The 20,782-nt window shown below is 47.9% G+C and overlaps 1 protein-coding gene across 1 annotated transcript in view; it reads left to right on the forward strand.

Annotated features, from left to right (window-relative positions):
- The window catches only part of CSGALNACT2 (chondroitin sulfate N-acetylgalactosaminyltransferase 2), a 69,133-nt gene extending 49,232 nt beyond the window's left edge, over positions 1 to 19,901 (forward strand). Inside the window, exons 3-8 of the mRNA XM_060241032.1 lie at positions 170 to 386; positions 1,405 to 1,506; positions 4,498 to 4,676; positions 12,141 to 12,235; positions 14,499 to 14,580; positions 18,362 to 19,901. Coding sequence (XP_060097015.1) covers positions 170 to 386; positions 1,405 to 1,506; positions 4,498 to 4,676; positions 12,141 to 12,235; positions 14,499 to 14,580; positions 18,362 to 18,654 — 968 coding nt within the window. The 3' untranslated portion in view covers positions 18,655 to 19,901. The remainder of the gene's footprint in view (positions 1 to 169; positions 387 to 1,404; positions 1,507 to 4,497; positions 4,677 to 12,140; positions 12,236 to 14,498; positions 14,581 to 18,361) is intronic.
- Positions 19,902 to 20,782: the final 881 nt, after the last annotated feature.

Here is a 20,782-nt window from a genome sequence, read left to right on the forward strand (position 1 = left end):
GGATTTGTTTTGTTCCTTCCTCTTTATCTTGTAATGCATCTGACCGATTAACAACCTGAAATTTGCCATGTTTTTTCCTGTGTAGTAATTCTTGAAACAGCAGACTCTTTGTTGTCGCTAAGTTTTAAGTTTGTGACTGAATCAGTTCCTCTTGTGGATTGTTCCTAAGGCTATTACCGCACTGAGAGAGACAAAGGGACACAGTATGAGTTGTTCTACAAGAAGGCAGAGGATATGGAGTACAAGCATGTCACCCTCTTCCGTCCCTTTGGGCCCCTAATGAAAGTAAAGAGTGAAACTGTGGACATTTCCAGGTCCATAATCGACATTATTGTTCCCCTCGCTGGAAGGACAGAAGTTTTTGCCCAGTTCATGCAAAACTTCAGGTAAGTGCATTGGAAACTATGCCCTCAGCCATTGAGTGTAATTGTGTTTCTTTCTAGGGTGCCGGTTAGTTTGGGTATGAACCAGACAAATTGGAGAACACCAGCTTTTCAAACTTCCTACCCAGAAGTAGTTTCTTTTAAAATGTGTAAGACGTCATTGGTCTCTGCTGCATGCTAGAGTTCGGACCTTGTGGATTGTAATCCTTACTAGTCAGTGAATCAGCAGTTCCCCCTTCTTAACCGAGTGGTAGCCAGGAGAAGCCTAAATTGGAACGCTGCTGTTCGTTTGGAAGAGACTTCACCCACGTATTGCTATAATTCAAGACAGACGCTACACTGTTCTCCTGATTAATTTAGATTGGTTCCTAAATTGGCACACATTCTCTTTGAGGAAAGGCTGAAGAATCGGGGACTTTTCAGTTGAGAAAAGAGACAACTGGGGGGGGGGGGCGTGATAAAGGCATATAAAATTATACATGGTGGGGGAGAGAGTTGACAAAGAGCAATTTTTCTCCCTCTCCCAAAATACTAGAACTCAAGGGCATCCAATGAAGCTGATTTAGGATGGAAAAAAAGGCAATACTGCTTTACACAGAGAGTGATTAAAATATGGAATTAGCTACCAGAGAATAAGCAGTTTCAAAGGGACTAGATAGATGCATGGAGGAGAAGTCTTATCAATGGCTACTGGCCGTGGTGACTGAGGGGAACCTCCACATTCAGAGGCACTAAACCTTGGAGTCCCAGAGCCAGGAGGAAACATCAGGGAAAGGCCTCGGCCTCTATGCCCTGTTGTTGGGCATTCAGAGGAACTGGTTGGCCACTGTGTGAAATGAGATGCTGGACTAGATGGACTATTGGTCCAAACCCAGCAGGGATCCTCTTAAATGTGGTTGGAAGCTGTAGGGCTCTGCTTGTGTGTGTTTGATTTGATACTTGCCACCTCTAAACCAAAAATGTTTGATTGAAAGACCTCTTGTTAGCGTATCACCTGACGTCATTTTTCTTTTTCTTTAAGGGACGTGTGCATTAATCAGGACAAGCGGATTCACCTCACTGTAGTATATTTTGGCCAAGAAGGGCTTTCTGAAGTCAAGAGTATCTTAGAGTTGGTTGCTAGGTGAGTGGAGAAAAATCAAACATGACTTTAAAAAAACACTTAGTATGGATGTGTATCTGTGGCCTAGCAATCAGTTGCTTGGTTTTTATTAGTAGAAGAAGAAGATAGAGATGTCAAGGACAACCTCTGCCAGAGCTATGGCTGACCCAAGGCCATTCCAACAGGTGCAAGGGGAGGAGTGGGGAATCAAACCCGGTTCTCCCAGATAAGAGTCCGCACACTTAACCACTACACTAGGGGTGGCCAACGGTAGCTCTCCAGATGTTTTTTTGCCTACAATTCCCATCAGCCCCAGCCAGCATAGCCAATGGCTGGGGCTGATGGGAGTTGTAGGCAAAAAAACATCTGGAGAGCTACCGTTGGCCACCTCTGCACTACACCAAACTGGCTCTTTAGACTGGGAGAAGAAGCTGGTGTCTTGCCATAATTATTTTCCCATGTAAAGCGGGGAAAGTTTCAGTGCCTGGATCTGGGAAAGGTGGATTGAGATGAGCAAACGAGAAGTTCCAAATGAACATATTGAGATATTATTGCATGTGTTTTGCTGAGCTAGGAGTAAAGAGAAACTGGGTATGACCTTTCAAGTAGTTGACTTACTGTGCTTCGCCCTATAGTTCCCAGCATACTCTGGCAGCCTGTTTTTTTAGTATCTATGTTGGGCACCAATGTACCCTTTTGGCTTGTGTTGTTTAGAACCAATTTGTCGAATTCGCCTCGATCGTTGATTCTTACTCACCGGTTCAGTTTAAGATGCATTCAAATAAGGCAGCTTCTGTTGAACTTAAGGAGTATTCAGCCGGAGAGCAGCAGCCTCTGAAGTCATCTGCCATTTCCGTCAAGGAGGGGTGTCATGACCCAGATGGGTTGCTGTCCAACACTGCCGCCACTCCGGATTGAAGGTCCCTTGGAAGGCCCAGAGCACCCTCCCGAGCCCAACCAAAAATGCCCCTTTTAGCCGAGAAACACAGGCGTGAGGACCAGGCAGAGAACATTAAAAAGATAAAGGTTTATTAATATAGGGATGGGTATTTAAACAAGGCACGGTGCTTAATAGATAAAACAGTGGATAAAGGAAAAGGAAAATAAACCCTAACGCGGCTACCTGTACTTCCCCCTAGCCTGTTAGTCGTCAGGGCCCACAGCCCTTTCCCCCAGGCCGACTGCCTGTGACTCACGCTACCTTCTGAGTGAGGGATCCTTCTCTCCGCCCCAGACTGTCCTCCCAGCCTGACTCGTTGAGAGAAAAGGACGCAGTTCCACAGCCCACAAAGTTTATGTATCAATCCCCTCACACAATCCCTGGACAATGATCGGTTACAGCGGGCACCAAGCATTGTAGGGATTGTAGGCTGTGTCTGCTTTCTACTCCCACACTGGTCTTTAGACCCAGGCCTCCCTAGGCCTTGTCTCCCAGGCCTGCACAGATCATGACAAGGGGCATCTGGGGCAACGCATCTGAGCACAGCTCTTCCAGCCTTTTTCAAGCCCTCGCCCATGCCTCCCTCACGCTGCTAATTCGTACTGCAGATGCACCAGTGACTTGGGGACAAGACGTTGTGCAGCCCAGGAGCTTATCAAACTAAGCTCCTTTTAAAAAGCTGCACAAAGGAAAAGCTAAAGACTGTTCCCCCTCCTCCGCCTCTTCTTCAGCTTCTCTTTCTGGTGATGGTAAAGAGGCAAAATGCATTCCCCCTGGAATTATGCAAATACGTTAAATGCTTCAAGGAGAAGATGTGCATTTGCTTTCCATAATGTTCAGCAGAAAAGCTGAAGAAGAGAAGGTGAACACACACACACACACACAATTCCATGTATGGAATTGCTTTGTACGGAGAGCTATGCTTTCTGTATATAGTAAATACATCTGGAACCGGTGTGAAGATAAGCAAAAAATAGCCACCGGAAGCAATAAAACTTTCACGCCAAGCGTGTAAATGTGCGTTTTAGTGAAGTTAAACAAAAACAGAACTAAGGAGCACTGAACATTCTTGAAATTTTCCCCAAGTCTCTCAACAGTCACAAAGAACGATAGCCTCTTCAAATAGGACTTAATGAAGACGTGGGTGAAGCCTTTAATTTCTTAAGTGTTCCACCCGTGATGGTGCGGAGAGAATACTAGGTTCCTTAGAGTCGGTTGAAAAATTTCAAGAATGTTCAGTGTTCCTGAGTTCTGTTTTGTTTAACTTCGCTAAAAACGCATATTTACACGCTTGGCGTGAAAGTTTCATTGCTTCCGGTGGTTACCTTATATTGCTTACGCTTTCTGCATATGCCTCTTGAAGGATTCTGGATGTCCTTTCTAGCTAGAAATGGCAGGCTGCCTAGAGTTTGCTAAAGCATTTCTGGGGCAAATACGTTAAATGCTTCAAGGAGAAGATGTGCATTTGCTTTCCATAATCGTCCATTTCCAGCTGGGAGGAGGGCTTTCCAGAAGAAACAACAAAGTATGCATGCTGTTTTATTATTAGTAAGGAAGGTGGGACCACCTACATCATGAGCAGGTGTCTGGCCATGCCAGTTCTTTTCCACACTGTTCAGAAGCTCAGGTGTGTTAGGCCATGACTGTGCAAAGCCAATGGCAGGGGTCCCCAACCTTTTTAGCCTGGGGGCATCTTCGAAATTCTGAAACAGTGGTGGGCACAGCCACAGAACAGTTGCCCCATAATGGCTGCCTCGAGAGGCAGTCACAGAATAGCTGCAGTTGTTTACCTTTCAGTCACACAGTGAAGATGGTGCTGTGGTGGCAGCTGCTACCAAAACAAGGTTTTTAAAAACCTGCACAGCCAATCAGACGCCTTGTTGAACAAAAGACCCTCCTTGCCCCACCCGCTTTCTAAAAACGGGCACCAGAAAATGTGTTGGGGGGGGCACCATGGCCACCAAGCACCACGGAGGTCCCTGGTTTACGGAATGTATTTTATCATTAAGCTGCTGTGCCAGGGACCGTGGGAAAAAATGTCCTCTCATTAATTTCTCTCTCCTTCTTTCTAGAGATACGAACTTTCATAATTACACACTTGTGTCCTTGAACGAAGAGTTCAATCGTGGCCGAGGGTTAGATGTCGGCGCCAGAGCCTGGGAGAAAGGCGAGGTCCTGATGTTCTTCTGCGACGTTGATATTTATTTCACAGCCGAGTTCTTGAATAGCTGTCGCTTGAACGCCGAGCCAGGTATGTCAGGGTTATTCATTGATGAAGGTTTGTGGCATTCTTACCCGATGTATCAAAATCTTTATTAGAAGCTTGAAGAAGCTATATGCGAAACAGGGGCACAAGTACAAACCTGTTGCCTTTGGATTGCTGGCTGCACTTGTTATGAATTTGGACTGATTGAACATTTGTTATTTTCATCAGAACTTTCCTGAAGAAGTCTGGGCATTCATTTGCTGAAAAAACAATGGGACTGGTGTTCTCGTGTTTTAGTTCCTTGGAGTGTATGAAAGACTGAGTTCAGTATGTTGATGGAACTTGAATATATTATACGTTTGTATTTATTATAACATTTACTTTGTAATTCATTTTGTAATTTTTTGAAGGCTGGGTTTCACAGGAGCATTGCTTTCTATTCTCCTGCCTGTTTTGCCGTGATTCTCTTGTTTGGTTACACAACTCCTGGATTCAGCAAGGGCAGCTGCCGCCTTCCCAAAGGAGGCTGCATGTGTGGGAAGGGTGCAGTGACAATGCCAGACCTCCCTCTTGGCACTCTACAGTGCCAAGTCAGCATCCCCCAGGCCCAAAGAGGGTGTAAGCATACACTCTAAAGACCCACCCACCAGCCAGCTGATCAGCAACAGGTGGCATATGGAGTGACCAGCCATCTGACTGTCGGTTGCCTGGGAGATCTGCCTTTGGCAAAGAAACAGGGAGCAGCAGCAGTCGAGGAGTCCAAAGGAATTGTGCTGGGATAGCTTGGCCATGCTTCCTTGCAGCTTCTGGATGGGGGGGATGTCACTGAAGAAGAAAACTGCAGATTGATACCCCGCCCTTCTCCCTGAATCAGAGACTCAGAGTGGCTTACAATCTCCTTTGTCTTCCCCCACAACAGACAGTCTATTAACTCTGTTATTCTTTCCCCTTCCCCCTTCTTGCTTTATTGCTTGCGAAGTAGAAGTAGAGAGAAACGAAACTAACTTGAGAAAGAGTAATCAGCACCTTCCCATACATTCCTGTTAGGGAGTGTGGCACATCTGGGGAAAGCAAGGACGGAGTCCTGATAACGCGATGAGAATGTAGACATTTATGATCATTTATGTGTGAGAGCGCATCCCTCGCCCCCACCTTTTGGAATCCTTTTGAAGTATGCCTTAAAAGTATTGTATCAATGTATCTTTAGCATCACTCTCAAGAAACAGTTACACAGAAAGTATCGGTCTATCAATAAACGTAGTTTTGTATCAAACCTGACTTGTCATTGAAACCGCATGCTTGACATTTTGAGAGTGATCCTATAAGAAGTTTAATAGCCCTGGCAACTTTGTAACTGGATGGCTGAAAAGATTCCAGTGAGCAGTGAACTTCCAGAACCTGAAGAAGGGGCGAGAGCACCAACCCCACCGTGGCACATGCTGGACGCCCAGAGAGTCACTGGGAAGGGCTCCCCGCTCCATATTCAACAACTCTCGGTCACCCCACGCCAGTGGCAACCGCGCACCTCTACCACTATGATGGACGAGGCCCCGGCGTGCAGAGATGCCATCCTAACCAGGCACATGCACCTGGTGAAGATGGCCACAGGAGCAGGTGAGGCGGCCGAGCCTGGAGAGGAGGGGAGCGCAGCAGCGACCTGCACGGAAAGCGATCCACCTTTGGTAGAGGTGGAAGCGGCTGGGACCCATGAAATAATGGGCCCGGGGGATGAGGAAGACGAGATTGCTCGAGAGTTCCGTTCGATGGTAAGAAAGGAAGTCGAAGAGGTCGCCAAGGGGTTGTGGGAAGTGATGCAAGCGATGACCACCATGATGGCCGGAGAATTCAACAGGCAAGTCGACCATATTATGAGGACGACTGCCCCGAGAAGAGCCCCGCAATCGCCTGTGGCTAGACCCTCGGCAATACCGCCCCGGGCGCAACCGGCAGCACCCCTGGCCCCTCTAGAGAGCGGCCGAGGGAGGGAGTTGGAGGCCACCTTCGACAGGGCCCCTGAAGAGGTGGAGTACTTCACAATCCAGGCCAATAGCTACAAGCATTATTGGGGAAACACCTTCCCTGATGAATTTAGCCGTGTGGACTACCTGGGATCGAAACTGAAGGGAGCCGCTAAGCAATGGTACATGAGTTTCTACGAGGCCATGAGCCCGGAACTGGATGATGTGGCCACCTTCCTCCAAGCATTGCTGGCCCAATATGAGGACCCCCTTCAGGAGACCCGTGCATTGGCCACCCTAAGGGACATACAACAAGGCTCTAAGTCGATCCGTGAGTACGCGGCCGAGTTCTGCACCAACGCAGCTAAAGTGAGGGGGTGGAGTGAGCTGATGAAGATCAAGCATTTCACCCGGGGGCTGAATGCAAGTGTTCTGGATCGAGCCCTGCAACAAGCGAGGCCAACCACCCTGGTGGCGTGGATACAGCTGGCGGGAGAGGTAGAGACCAACACGAAGAGAGTGGCCATGCAGCGCCAGCAGCAGAGCGGCAAGACGGGCCGTGATCAGAAACCTAGGGTGAAGACAGAGGAGAAGACGACCCAGGTGGGAGGAGGAGCAGGAAAGTCCACGGCGGTCCGCAAATGTTTCCATTGCAGGGACCCGAACCACCTGGCCAGCAGCTGCCCTAACCCCCCTAGGCCAGCATCAGCCACCACCAAGACAAGCACTCCAACTCCAAGGAAGCAGACCAGCCGCCCTAAGGATGCGGCGAAGAACAGCGTGGCCGCGAGCTCGGTGCTGGATTCGACCATCGTTATCGATGAGCTGAGTGAAATGTCCTGGGAGGACGAGCTGGCGGGAAACGAGGACAACCTGCTCTCAATGGTGCCAATCAGCAGGTCGCCGACAAACCGGCACCACTCCAGGCGAGAGTAACGCGGTCGCTATATTTTGTACCAGTGATTTTGTTAAACAGCAGACTCAGGAGCTTCATTCAGGTGAAAGCCTTGATTGACTTGGGGGGCACGAGAGACATAATCACCCCTAAACTGGTGGGCGCATTGGGGCTTCCCACAGTGGCTTTGCTGCATTCCATCCAATTCGAGCAAATGGATGGGTTAGTAATGAGGGGGGAGCCATGCGTATTAGAGACTCAATTGGTGCCGGTGGGCATTAAAGACACTGGGAACAGGAGGCTTTTGTAATAGCCCCATCCTCCTCTTACGATGTAGTGTTGGGAGTGGGGTGGCTGGCAAAGCACGAGCCAGACATCCACTGGGGGGACCAGACAATAGAGTTCAATGATACGAGGTGCGGAGCCCATTATTGAAATAAGGAGTGGGGCCCCAGTCCGCCACCCCAAAATGAGAAGATTTGCCTGACAATGGAGGAAGTCCAGATGATCCCTAAGGCATATCAAGACTTAAGGGGGGTATTCAGTGAACAGGGGGCCGATGAATTCCCATCCCATAGGGACGTGGACTGTGCCATTGAACTGATACCGGGGCAAACCCTGCCCAAGGCAAAGCTGTACTCAATGGGGTGGGCTGAAAAGGTGGAGCTGAGGAAGTTCCTAGATAAGAACCTGAAGAGAGACTTCATACGACCTGCCACGGCCCCCCACGCAGCCCCCGTCCTCTTTAGGAAAAAGAAGGACGGCTCGCTTAGGCTTTGTACTGATTTTCGTGGGATCAATGGGATTTCCATTTCTAATGCATATCCAATACCCCTCATCAAGGACTTACTCAGTACAGTGTCGGAGGGGAAGATTTTTACTAAATTGAACTTGAGAGATGCGTACTTCAGGGTGTGCATCAAAGAGGGGGATGAGTGGAAAACAGCATTCAATACACCAATGGGACAATTTGATGCCATTTGGGTTGCAAGGAGCGCCAGGAGAGTTCATGAACTTTATCAATGAAGTGCTGAGAGAATATCTGTTTAAGGGGGTAATGGTGTATCTGGATGACATAATTATTCTCAAGGCCTCCAATCACATGTGAAGCTAGTGAGGGAAGTTCTCAGCACACTGCTAAAGCACAAATTGTATGCTAAGTTGTCCAAATGCGAGTTCCATAAATCCGAACTCGATTACTTGGGTTTCAGGGTGTCTGGGCGGAGACCGACCATGGACCCGAGTAAGGTTCAGGCGGTACTAGATTGGGCTCCCCCGAGGACAAGTAGACAGCTCCAATCATTCCTCGGGTTCGCCAATTTTTACCGTACCTTCATAGTGGGGTTTGCTCAAATAATGTTGCCCCTCACTGAATTATTGAAGACAAAGGAGAAGGGTCCAGATTCCAAAAAAATGGGAGCAAAGCTAAATTGGATGCCTAAATGTCAGGAAGCGTTCAATAAGCTTAAAAGACTGTTCACCAGTGAGCCAGTCTTGAGTCACCCCAATGAATTAAGGCCTTTCATTGTGCAGTGTGACGCTTCCGACATTGCTGTCGGAGCCATCCTCATGCAAAGGGAGGAGGAGGGGAGGCTGAAACCCTGTGCCTATATTTCTAAGAAATTTTCTCAGGAGCAGAGCAATTGGTCGGTATGGGACAAAGAGGCTTTTGCAGTGACCTATGCTTTAAAAACCTGGAGGTCCTGGCTAGAAGGCGCCAAGCTGCCATTTGAAATTTGGACCGACCACAAAAATTTGGGAGGAGCTCACTGGCTGCCGTAAACTCACTGTGAAGCAAATTAGGTGGGCGGGATTTTTCTCTAAATTCGATTTTGTACTAAAGCACATCCCGGGAACAAAAAATTTCTTGGCAGACGCCCTCTCACACCTCCCTCAGCACAATAGCCAGAAAGAGGAGGTAGTGGACTCCCTGATCTCCCCCTCCCAAGTAGCCGCTATGGTAACCACACGGTCCAAATCAAGGCAGAATCTGCAGACAGAGAAGTGTGCGTGTGTGGGGGGGGGGGGCGGAAACGGCTGGCCACCGAAGGGGAATACCGGCCGGGTGAAGTGCAAAAGGGGGAGGATGGATTTTGGTATAAAGATGGCAACCTCTATGTCCCTAAGAGCCTCTGCTCAGAGGTCCTGCAATTTTGCCATTCCAATAAACTGGCCGGGCACTTTGGGTATGTGAAGACACTGCAACTAATTAACAGGCAGTTCTGGTGGCCCTCTATGAAAAAGGACGTTTCTGAGTTTGTGGCTTCTTGCCGTATTTGCTTAATGGCGAAGAGAAGAGGAGGGAAGCCCCCTGGATTGTTGAAGCCTCTAGAAACAGCTACACATCCTTGGTCCGTAGTATCAATGGATTTCATAGTCAAACTACCAGTCTTGCAGGGGAAGACCGTAATTCTGGTAGTAGTAGACACCTTTTCCAAACAGGCGCATTTCATTCCTTGTTCGCAACTGCCAACAGCTAAGAGGCTAGCTTATTTGCCCTTCCACCATATTGTGAAACTCCACTCATTCCCCGATAAGATCATTAGTGACAGAGACCCACAGTTCGTTGCCAACTTCTGGCAGGAGTTTTGCAAGCTAATGGGTATAGAACAGGGGTTGAGCTCAGCATACCATCCCCAGACCGACGGACAAACGGAACGGATGAACGCGCTTTTAGAACAGTATTTATGGTGCTATGTGAACCACCAGCAATCTAATTGGCCTCTTGCCATTTGCCGAATATGGTTACAACAACAGTGTGTATAGCTCAACCAAAGCTTCCCCGTTTCAGATTGTGAATGGCTACGAAGGCAAGCCTGTCCCATTGCTGCTGGGGGGAGAGCGGGCCCGAGACTCCACCTGTTTCGAACAATGGTGGGGCAAATTGGAGGGAAGCTGGAAGGGAATCCAAGAAAATCTAGAACTGGCCAAGGAAGCTTATTAAAAACAATATGATAAATCCCATGTGCCCATGTGGGATTTCAAAGTGGGTGATTCTGTGCTTGTGTCAACAAAAAACCTTCCTCTGAATCAGCCTTCAAAGAATTTGGCTTATAGGTTTCTGGGTCCATTCAAAATAAAAAAGGTAATCAATAAAGTGACAGTTGAACTGGAGTTACCCAAGATGTCTAGTAAAATACACCCTGTCTTTCATTGCAGTCTTTTGCAAAGAGACCGGGGTGGTACTCCTTGGCACCCTCGACCACCAGCTCCACAACCTATCCAGATTGGGAATCAGAGTCATCGTGAAGTAGAAGAAATTTTAGATGCTAAAGTGAAACGTGGAGTGTTGTATTATCTGATTAAGTGGAATCATTTCCCTGCTAGCCAGAATGAATGGGTGGCAGAACAAAATGTCCTAGCCCCTGATTTAGTAAACAAGTTCTATAAAGCATTCCCTCAAAAACCCCGATGTTGATGTTAAGGGGGGCAGTATGTCAAGCATGGTAGAATTCCACTGGTAATTGATTGTTTTAGAATCCCCCATAAAGCTGGCCTGTGAAATATCATGGAGGACCAAGGTCTAGTAGCTCTGTTATTCTTTCCCCCTCCCCCTTCTTGCTTTATTGCTTGCGAAGTAGAAGTAGAGAGAAACGAAACTAACTTGAGAAAGAGTAATCAGCACCTTCCCATACATTCCTGTTAGGGAGTGTGGCACATCTGGGGAAAGCAAGGATGGAGTCCTGATAACGCTATGAGAATGCAGACATTTATGATAGTTTATGTGTGAGAGCGCATCCCTCGCCCCCACCTTTTGGAATCCTTTTGAAGTGTGCCTTAAAAGTATTGTATCAATGTATCTTTAGCTTCACTCTCAAGAAACTGTTACGCAGAAAGTATCGGTCTATCAACAAACGTAGTTTTGTATCAAACCTGACTCGTCATTGAAACCGCATGCTTGACTGACGCACTGTGCAAACTTGGAGGAACGGATAGTGTGATCTCGCAGTGACGTTTTCTTTTGGGAAAGGTGATTGGCTTCTAGAACATGGTGCTTTGAGAAACCGTACTCATGCTGGATAACAGGAAGCAAAGACCTGAATAATTACCTGCCTCCATAACATGATGTGTTGACCAGGCAATTTTTAGTGCTATTGAGTTTGACATGCTGTTAAGTTTGGCATAGGGGCTTGCAGAAGTCTGGAGTTGTGCAAAGGTGAACAGGCCTAATGGCCAACTATACCAGAAAACAAAGGGGGAGCAGGGAAGACCTGTTTGCAAAAAGTGACCTTAAGAGAAGAGTCAAGGGCGCACTGTAAATGTGAAGTCAACCCCCTCCCCCCAATATTAGTGGAGGAGACCATCAGAGGTGACGGTCAGCCATCAGGACTCCTGCCTCCCAAAGGTCCTCAGATATAGTCCAAACTGGCCATTTGACTTGGAACACTTGGGGAAGTGTCACACAGGAACTTCGTAGTTGAATGGTTAAGCTACAGCGTCCCGTTCCTTTAAAAAAAAAATTCCCTTTGCCGGGGAAGTGCTGCTGTTTCTGGGTTCACATTCAACAATCTCGTCCCTGAAAGGCAGATCACCTGCCAGTCTTTTGGCATTATAAGTCATCGACAGAAATCCAATTAGCAGTTTGGGGTTCCTGTGCAAGAAGTGCAGTTGACTTTCCCGCTACGCTGAATTAACAAACCTCTCCTGTCTCCACAGGCAAGAAAGTTTTCTACCCCGTGGTGTTCAGCCTTTATAATCCTGCCATTGTCTACGCTAATCAAGATGTGCCACCCCCCGTGGAGCAGCAGTTGGTAAGCGGCTGGAATCTAAAGAAGCTTAAGCATCTCTCCATGTCAGGACATTGGGGGGGGGGGTGCGCGTGGGAGCTAGATGGTCTGTAAAGAGGAAGCCCTAGGGCAGGGGTGTCGAACTCATTTGTTATGAGGGCCAGATCTGACATAAATGTGACCTTGCTGGGCTGGCCATGTGTGTCATAAAATGTAATGCCAGGTAGCAAAGATGTCAACTTTATAAGGGACAAAGACAAATCAAACTTAAAGCATGATTAAAACGTTAGCACTCTGTCTTAAAGGTGCTTTCTTTGTATCTCTCCCATGGGACCCAAAGAACAGGGCAAAGGAAGCTCTGGCTCCTTCCGTCCTTCCTCAGGGGACCAGGAGGGGGAGGAGCCTCAGCCAATAGAAGGAAGAGAGACTTGGCTCAGTAGCTCTGTTGTGGGACTGAGAGAGCCTTGCAAAGCAAGCTGTGCCTCCCCACCCCTTCCTCCCCAAGGGAGGAACCTCAGCCAATGGAGAAAATAGAGGCTTTGCTCTGTAGCGTCTGTGCGATTGAGCAAGCCGGGCAAAGCAAGCTGTGATGCCGACAGAAGCAAGAGAGAGAGAGGGAGAAGGAAGCAGACGACAGCCAGTTGCTCTGGGGCCTGATAGGAGCCCTCCGGGGGCCTGATTCAGCCCCTGGGCTGCATGTTTGACACCCCTGCCCTAGGGAGCCCCTGCATTGGCATCTCCATCGATATCGAAACCTGCCTCCTTCCAGGTTTCACCCTCAGACCTTGCAGCAGAGAGGAGAGAGGAGAGAAATCTCAGTGCATCCTGCCGGCGCTCACCCCCATGCTTTGATAAAGAAGGCAAGAGGATTGGGCTGCACATGGGCATCAGAGCTAGAGTTGAGTCCGGTCTGGGGATATCATCTGGGAACTTTGACTCTCAAAAGCTCATACCCCCCACCCCAAATTGTTGGCCTCTAAGGGGCAGCTGGTCTTGAATCCAGCTCTTCTGTTGCAGACCAGCATGGCAGCCTGCCTCTGAACCCATCACAGCCAGTGTTCCCTCTAAGCTGTGGCATCTGGTGAGCAAAAATTCTACTTTGTGAGCTGCTGGCATGAAAGCTGTAATCTCCTGCGTAAAGTTGTTTGCTCTGGAGCCATTTTTCCTGAGCGAAGACAAAAAGGTGTGAGCTGGGGACTAAAGATCTGTGAGCTTGCTCGCACTAACTCAGAGGGAACACCGATCACAGCTGCAGTGGTCAAAAGCAAATAAAACATTATTGGTGTGGAGGAAGCATTGAAGGGACATGCCGTGGGAGCTTTTCTGGTTGTTTTTGAACCACAGCTTAATCTGCAACCTTCTAGCCTTGCCTGGTGCAGACAGCGAGTGGGAGTGCAGACGCGAAGATATGGGCATTCTGACCAAAAAAACCCAACCAGCTTCACAGAAGGCTGGCGTTTCGAGAGGCAACCCCGCGGGCGCTCTTTAAAATCAACCCTATCAACTTTCACCCTCTGTGCTGTCAGTTCGATAGAGGTTCCAGGTAGCTTAGTTGCTTCCCCCCCCCCAAAAATAATCCCAAAATAAAAGCCATGAAGTGTTTTTTTTTTCTTATTGACCCAAGTGAAGTGTCACAAAAGATTGAGATTTCAAGCTCTCTGGAACTCTGTCAGGCAGGGTGCCAAAAGAGCAGAAGGGAGAAGAGAAAAGGATGTTTCAAGGCAGTGAGGCCTTTTGCCGATACAGACTTCACTCTTTTTAGCCAGAAACAGGACTTTTTTGCAGCAGGAGCTCCTTTGCATATGAGGCTACACGCCCCTGATGTAGCCAGTCCTCCAAGACTGTACCAGGCTCTTAGTCCAGGGCCTACTGTAGGCTCTGGGAGGATTGGCTACATCAAGGGTACGTGGCCTAATATGCAAAGGAGTTCCTGCTACAGAAAAAGCCCTGGCCAGAAGGGAAAGGTTTTTAAATTCCTTTGATAAATAGAATTAAATAATTCCATGGAAACCAGAGCGTAGGCAGAAGAATTTGGGCTTCTGGGAAGAAATATGTGAGACAACAATTGGACCCTCCGTTGCATATATAAAAAGCAATTAAATAAATACCTGAATGTCAAATGGAGTCGGCAGGTCCCCTAGAAGAATGGAAACAGAAGGGGAGTGTTGAGGGGAGGGGGTTGTCTGTGTGAAACAACAAATGCCTCATAGAATTAAGTTATACAAGTCTATCTTTTGTAACATCTAGATACTCAGGCAAAACCTACAATATGCGTCTATAATTTTAGGTGCACAAAAAGGACTCTGGCTTTTGGCGGGATTTTGGCTTTGGGATGACCTGTCAGTATCGAACAGACTTCTTGACTGTCGGTAAGATGCATCCAACGTAAATATCTTCAGTTTTTATTTCGGGGGGTTTTTTGTCCAACATCCTCTGTCGTTGGTCTCGTCGAGAATGCGTCTCGCCACTTCCTGCTCTATGGCATGTGGTCCTTACTGTAGTTTTAAAGCTGGAATAGATCCTTCTTTCCGGAAGCAATTTAATCCTGGGTTTCTAAACATGGCAGTAAAGACATGTGAATTATTCGCTCATATGACTTCTTGTTATTTCAGTCTTAGCCTTCGAAAAGCTGGCATAAATTACTGGAACTGCTTCGCTCAGTGTTCTTCAGCGCCATCTTGTGGCTTAACCCAGTTATTCTGATATAGAAATGCCTTCCTTTTGGCCCAGGAACAGACATTCCCACATTTTGACATATTACTGTTTTATTGCTTTTGCATGCTCATGCTATGCAGATCAAAGGTTTGCTCAATTTGTTAATTTTACTATTCTGTCATTGGATCTTAACTTTGTACCATTTTGCATTCTAAACCGCTGCCTACCAAATAATTTTACTATGCTGTCATTGGATCTTAAATTTGAACCATTTTGCATTCTGAGCCACTGCCTACCAGCTAAGTATGGCTCTGCTCACTGTACCGGATTCCTCGTCTGATGAAGTGTGCTTAAAGCATATGTTCTGAATAAAACTAAGTTGGTCTTAAAGGTGCAACGACTCCTGTTTTGTTCTACAACTTCAGACCAACACAGCCGCCCACTTGGATTCTTCTCCACTGGATTTTTAGTTTCATTGGCAGTAGCGTTTTGCACAGCAATACGGTAATACACAACCACTTTAAGTAGTGTTCTCTTACCTCCAGGTTTTGTAGGTTAGGTCCATCAAGTTAAGTACATTATTGTTAAGCAAAAATGAAGCCAAGTACTTTATTGAGCCTCTTCGATCTCTGCCACACTTGCTCACACTCCCCCTAAAAGGTCTGCTATTTGAATGCCCTTTAAATCTGTTTTATCCCCAATATGTTTTAATCCCTGTGTAAGACAATTCATTGGCGGAAATCATCAGGAGCTTTGGGGTGGGTGGTCTCCAATGTGTTGATGACACCCAGCTCTGTATCTCATTAGCCTGACTCCCCAAGCAGCGGGAATTGTAGTCTGCACCACCACCGCCCCTCCTGCTGCTTCTGCAGCAGAGTGAGCAGCAAAGAGAGGCTGTGCGCAGGGAGATGGAGGGGGTGCCTGGCACCTGTATAGTCCAGATGGCGTCCTAGACAGCCACCTACCTGGTCTACTCAGTAGCGCTGGACCTGTCTGCCAAGGAGATGAAGAAGATGAAGATGAAGATATTGGATTTATATCCCGCCCTCCACTCCAAAGAGTCTCAGAGCGACTCACAATCTCCTTTACCTTCCTCCCCCACAACAGACACCCTGTGAGGTGGGTGGGGCTGGAGAGGGCTCTCACAGCAGCTGCCCTTTCAAGGACAACCTCTGCCAGAGCTATGGCTGACCCAAGGCCATTCTAGCAGGTGCAAGTGGAGGAGTGGGGAATCAAACCCGGTTCTCCCAGATAAGAGTCCGCACACTTAACCACTACACCAAACTGGCTCTCAAGATGGGTAGCCGTATTAGTCTTCCTGTAGCAGTAGAAAACAGCCCCGTGGCGCAGAGTGGTAAAGCTGCAGTACTGCAATCCGAGCTCTCTCCTCACGACCTGAATTCGATCCCAGCGGAAGCTGGGTTCAGGTAGCCAGTTCCAGGTTGACTCCGCCTTCCATCCTTCCGAGGTCGGTCAAATAAGTCCCCAGCTTGCTGGGGGCCAAGCTTAGATGACTGGGGAAGGAGATGGCAAACCAGCCTGTAAAAAAAGCCTGCTGTGAAAACAACGTGATGCAATGGCACCCCAGAGTCGGAAACGACCGGTGCTTGTGCAGGGGACCTGGCCTTTACCTTCTTTTTTTTTCTTAGCAGTAGAAAAGAGGGAGAGTCCAGGAGCACCTTCAAGACTAACTACATTTGTGGCTGCAGGGGAGGAGCTTTTGTGAACCCCCGGTCACTTCTTCAAATCAAGACGTGAGCGGTGATTCACGCGAGCTCCTCCCCTGCTATTCATGCTGTTAGTCTTTCAGGTGCTTCTGAACTCCTGCTTCTCTGCTCCAGAGAGCGTGTGGTGCGGGGGGGGGGGAGGGCAAACTGAGGCTCGGGAGCCACATGCAGCTCTTTCACACATATCGTGTGGCTCTTCAAGCCCCCTCTGCCCACTCAGCAGGCTTGGAGAAGGCAGTTCTCTCTTTAAATCCCTTCTCCAAACCAAGGCAGCCAGAGAATGCATTTAAAGTTAAAGATATTTTATTTCCACCTCTCCCTCCCCCATCTATTTGCCTCCCTCCTTCCCTCCCTTCCTCCCTCCCTCCCTCCATCTGATGTTCATGTCTTGTGGCTCTCAAACATCTGATGTTTATTCTTTGTGACTCTTATATTAAGCAAGTTTGACCGTCCCTGGTGTGGTGGATGACAAATTGTTCAAGCAGGTTTTGACTACGCTCATTCTAATATTTTCACTAATTGTGTGTTGTAAATATGTGTATTTTAATCTATCTCCTTGTTATGGGGGCTGTTTGTGTCCTAGCAGGCCAGTGGTTCCATCTCGAGCCATCTTAAGTCAGAAAAGACAAGGCAGAATAGAAATGTTTTAAAGAAATAATTTAGAATTAACTCCACCTTTGCTTATGAAGAAGCAGCGTCGAGAAGGGTCAGTTTCAATGGCCCTGGCTTTTTTTTTTAAAAAAGTGTTTCACAATAGAGAGTAACCGTTGAACACAAATCTAATGAAATAATTCCAGTTGAGAGAAACGGAATGATATGCCATGCTGAACTGGTCGCCGAGCTTTCAGCTAAACTGATGGCACATGAAACGTTTTTATGAATCTCAGGTGCGATTACAGAATCTTCATCTTCATGCTGCAGCACAAAACCATATTTTAACTGTTTTCCATTTCCTTCTTTTTTAAAAATAAGAAATAAAAAATGAGAGGTTCTGCTTGAGAAGGGAGTGTGACCTCTCATATAAACTGATACAACCTCTCTTCTCATCTTGACTTATGCTCCAGTTCAGGGGTTCCCAACATGGTGAGCATGGGCACCCTGGCACCCACAGGTACCTTTCCTGGCACCCGCCAAGTGGTTTTTAGTAAGTAATCGGATCCAAGTGGGGCTTCTGCCAGGCGAGTTTTCTGATTGTCCATTGGAGAATTGATTGGCCATGCACATTATATTTTTAAAAATGCTTTGGCAGCAGCTGCTACAGCAGCACAAGGATCTTTGCTGCGTAACTGCTGGTAAGCCTCAGCAGCCATTTTGTGACTGCACCCAGGGCCGACCCATCCACTAGGCAAAATAGGCATTTGCCTAGGGTGCCGGCAGGGCGGGAGCTTCAAAATCGGCCCCTGCCCCCAGGCAAATCCCTATTTGCCTCCCCCTCCCTCCCGATTTTAATGCCCAGGAGTGGGCAGTGAAGCGCCGTGCTCCCGGGGCTCCAGCGGGGGTGGCCTTGAAAGAGGCCTGGGAGCGCAGAGCTTCACCGTCCGTTCTCGGGCATTAAAATGGGAGGGAAGGCGTGGGGGGGGGGCAGCAAGGCTGCCTGGGGCATCCTGCGTCCTAGGGCTGGCCCTGGCTGCACCTACCGTGCTTTGTCAGAATTCCAAAAGCGTCCACAGGCTCAAAAAGATTGGGGACCCCTGCTCTGTTTTTTCCCTGCTTCCGAAGGTGTGCTTTCTATTTGCTCGCTCAGGATTTTTTTTTTCCTCCCTCCTAGGAGGATTTGACTTGGAAGTCAAAGGCTGGGGCGGAGAGGATGTCCACCTCTACCGGAAGTACTTGCACAGCGACCTGGTGGTGGTCAGGACTCCGGTGCCGGGCCTCTTCCACCTCTGGCACGAGAAGCACTGCGCCGACGAATTGACTCCCGAGCAATATCGCATGTGCATTCAGTCTAAAGCCATGAACGAGGCGTCTCACTCTCACCTCGGGATGCTGGTCTTCAGGGAGGAGATCGAGGCTCACCTGCGTAAGCAGGCCTACCGAACTAGCAGCGAAGCGATAGGTTGAAGTAGTCCACAGCGCAACCTGAAGGACTCCACAGCACCGCGGACCAGCATCGTTCTTAAAGCCTTAATTAACTCAGTTCGTTTTGTTTTTCTTTTTTTAAAAAAACGCAGTGCCTCTCTCCCTTGCGAAGTTGAGTTCGAGATCTCGTCTGGCCTATTTGGGTACATTTCACCATAGATCAGGCACTTGCGTGGAAGGGAGCATTTCTACTTGTGGGGGGGCGGAAACGAGCAGAATGTATTAACTCCTCCAGCTCTGTTGTTTTCCTTCTCAAATGTTTTTCACTTCTCAGATCTGCATTATGCGACAGTAAGAATTGCAAGCAAGCAAAAACCGTCTTCTCCGCTGCCTGCAGTTACTCTGCGCTGCTCATTTCACTGTAGCTTTTTAAAGAAAAAGGACCACTGTATATGTATAAACTCCGTGAAGGAAGAATAAAACAGGCAAAAAAGCCAGTGAGGGTTCCTATACAGAAACGTGGTGGTATGTAGTGCAACTAGACTTCCTGAACTTGCCTTATTAACCGTCAGGTACATAAATTAACTTAAAAATATGTTTCAGTTCTTTTAAAAGAGGCTACGGAACAGTTACAGTAATGTGGTCATGCTGCTTCTTATCAGACTGTAAATGAATTGAGCTTGTGTGCTATTTGCTTAATCTTAGCTACTAGCCAAATACTTTTTTTTTTTGCATGTTCCAAGATGTACAGAGAGAGAGAGAGACTGTCTTGAACGCAAAAGTTTTCACTTCACTGGCTTGTCGTGACACTTCTGATATCCTTTGTTCCTCAAAGGTTGGAGCTTGTCTCCCAGGTAAAAGGGAATGGAAGAGATATTTAAATATTAGACTGGTATCCTCTTTTGACTCTGCCCTCCTGGGTCTAGTTTTCTTGTCATTTTGCTTCCCGCAGAGGGCCCAAGATTGCCTCTTGTTCAAGCCCCATTGAAACTTCAGAGTGGTGGCCTAGAGGCAGAGTTGGGCTCCGGTCATTCCTAGGGTTTGCAAAGGTAACGTCGGACCCGTTGTGCCCGTTTTTGTTCCTCGGCAACTAAAAGATACAGCTCTGTGTTCGGAACAACTGTTTACTGTTTGAAAAGAGGTCCAGACATTGCTGCATTTTTAACATATAGTTTTGCCTTCATGTAACGTGGAGAACAGTGTGACGTGTCCGAAATATGGGGAGAATGGAACGCAAGTCGGCTTGCCGTGTTCTCTTTATAAATAAATTGAATACCTGTGTATTTTAATTCTTTGGACTTGAGGCTACTTATTTGACGTGAGACCCGTGTGCTTGTATTGCTGAGGAAGCAGCAGACTGTAGATTTCTACCCCACCCTTCTCTCTGAATCAGAGTCTCAGAGCAGCTTAGAACAGGGGTGGCCAAATTGTGGATCAAGAGCCACATGTGGCTCTTTCACACCTATTGTGTGGCTCTCAAAGCCCCCCACCATCCTGTCGGCCAGTTTGGAGAAGGCATTTCTCTCTTTAGATCACTTCTCCAAGCCAAGCCAGCCAGCGGCTTGGAAAATGCATTTAAAGTTATTTTCTTTCCACTTCTCCTTCTTACCTTCCTTCCCCATCTTCCTTCCTTCCTGTTATATAGATGTTATTTAACATCTATATGCACCCCCTTGCCCAGATTGTCAGGAGGTATGGGCTGGGATGCCATCAATATGCAGATGACACCCAGCTCTGTCTATTGATGGGTGGCCCGTCCGACTGTACCCCGGACAATTGACCTGGCTCTACAAGCTGTAGCATCTTGGCTCAGGCTGAGTTGGCTGAGTTGAATCCGACAAAGACGGAGGGTCTCTATCTGAGTCGGGGTGGCCCAGAAAGGGAGATCCCTTTGCCAGCTCTTGATGGGGTGCCACTAATACCGGCCCCTAAGGTCAAGAGTGTTCCTGGAGTCCTCTCTGGCTATGGAGGCCCAGGTAGCAGCCACTACCAAATCCACCTTTTTTCATCTTCGGCTGATTCGGCAGCTGGCCCCTTTTCTGGAGCATGACGACTTAGCAGTGGTGATCCATGCTACAGTTACCTCGGGAATACACCACTGTAATACTCTCTACACGGGGCTACCCTTGACCCTGACTCTGAAACTACAGCTAGTGCAGATCGCTGCAGC

This window comes from Heteronotia binoei, chromosome 6 (genome assembly GCF_032191835.1).
Source record: "Heteronotia binoei isolate CCM8104 ecotype False Entrance Well chromosome 6, APGP_CSIRO_Hbin_v1, whole genome shotgun sequence".
NCBI classification, from domain to species: Eukaryota; Metazoa; Chordata; class Lepidosauria; order Squamata; family Gekkonidae; genus Heteronotia; species Heteronotia binoei.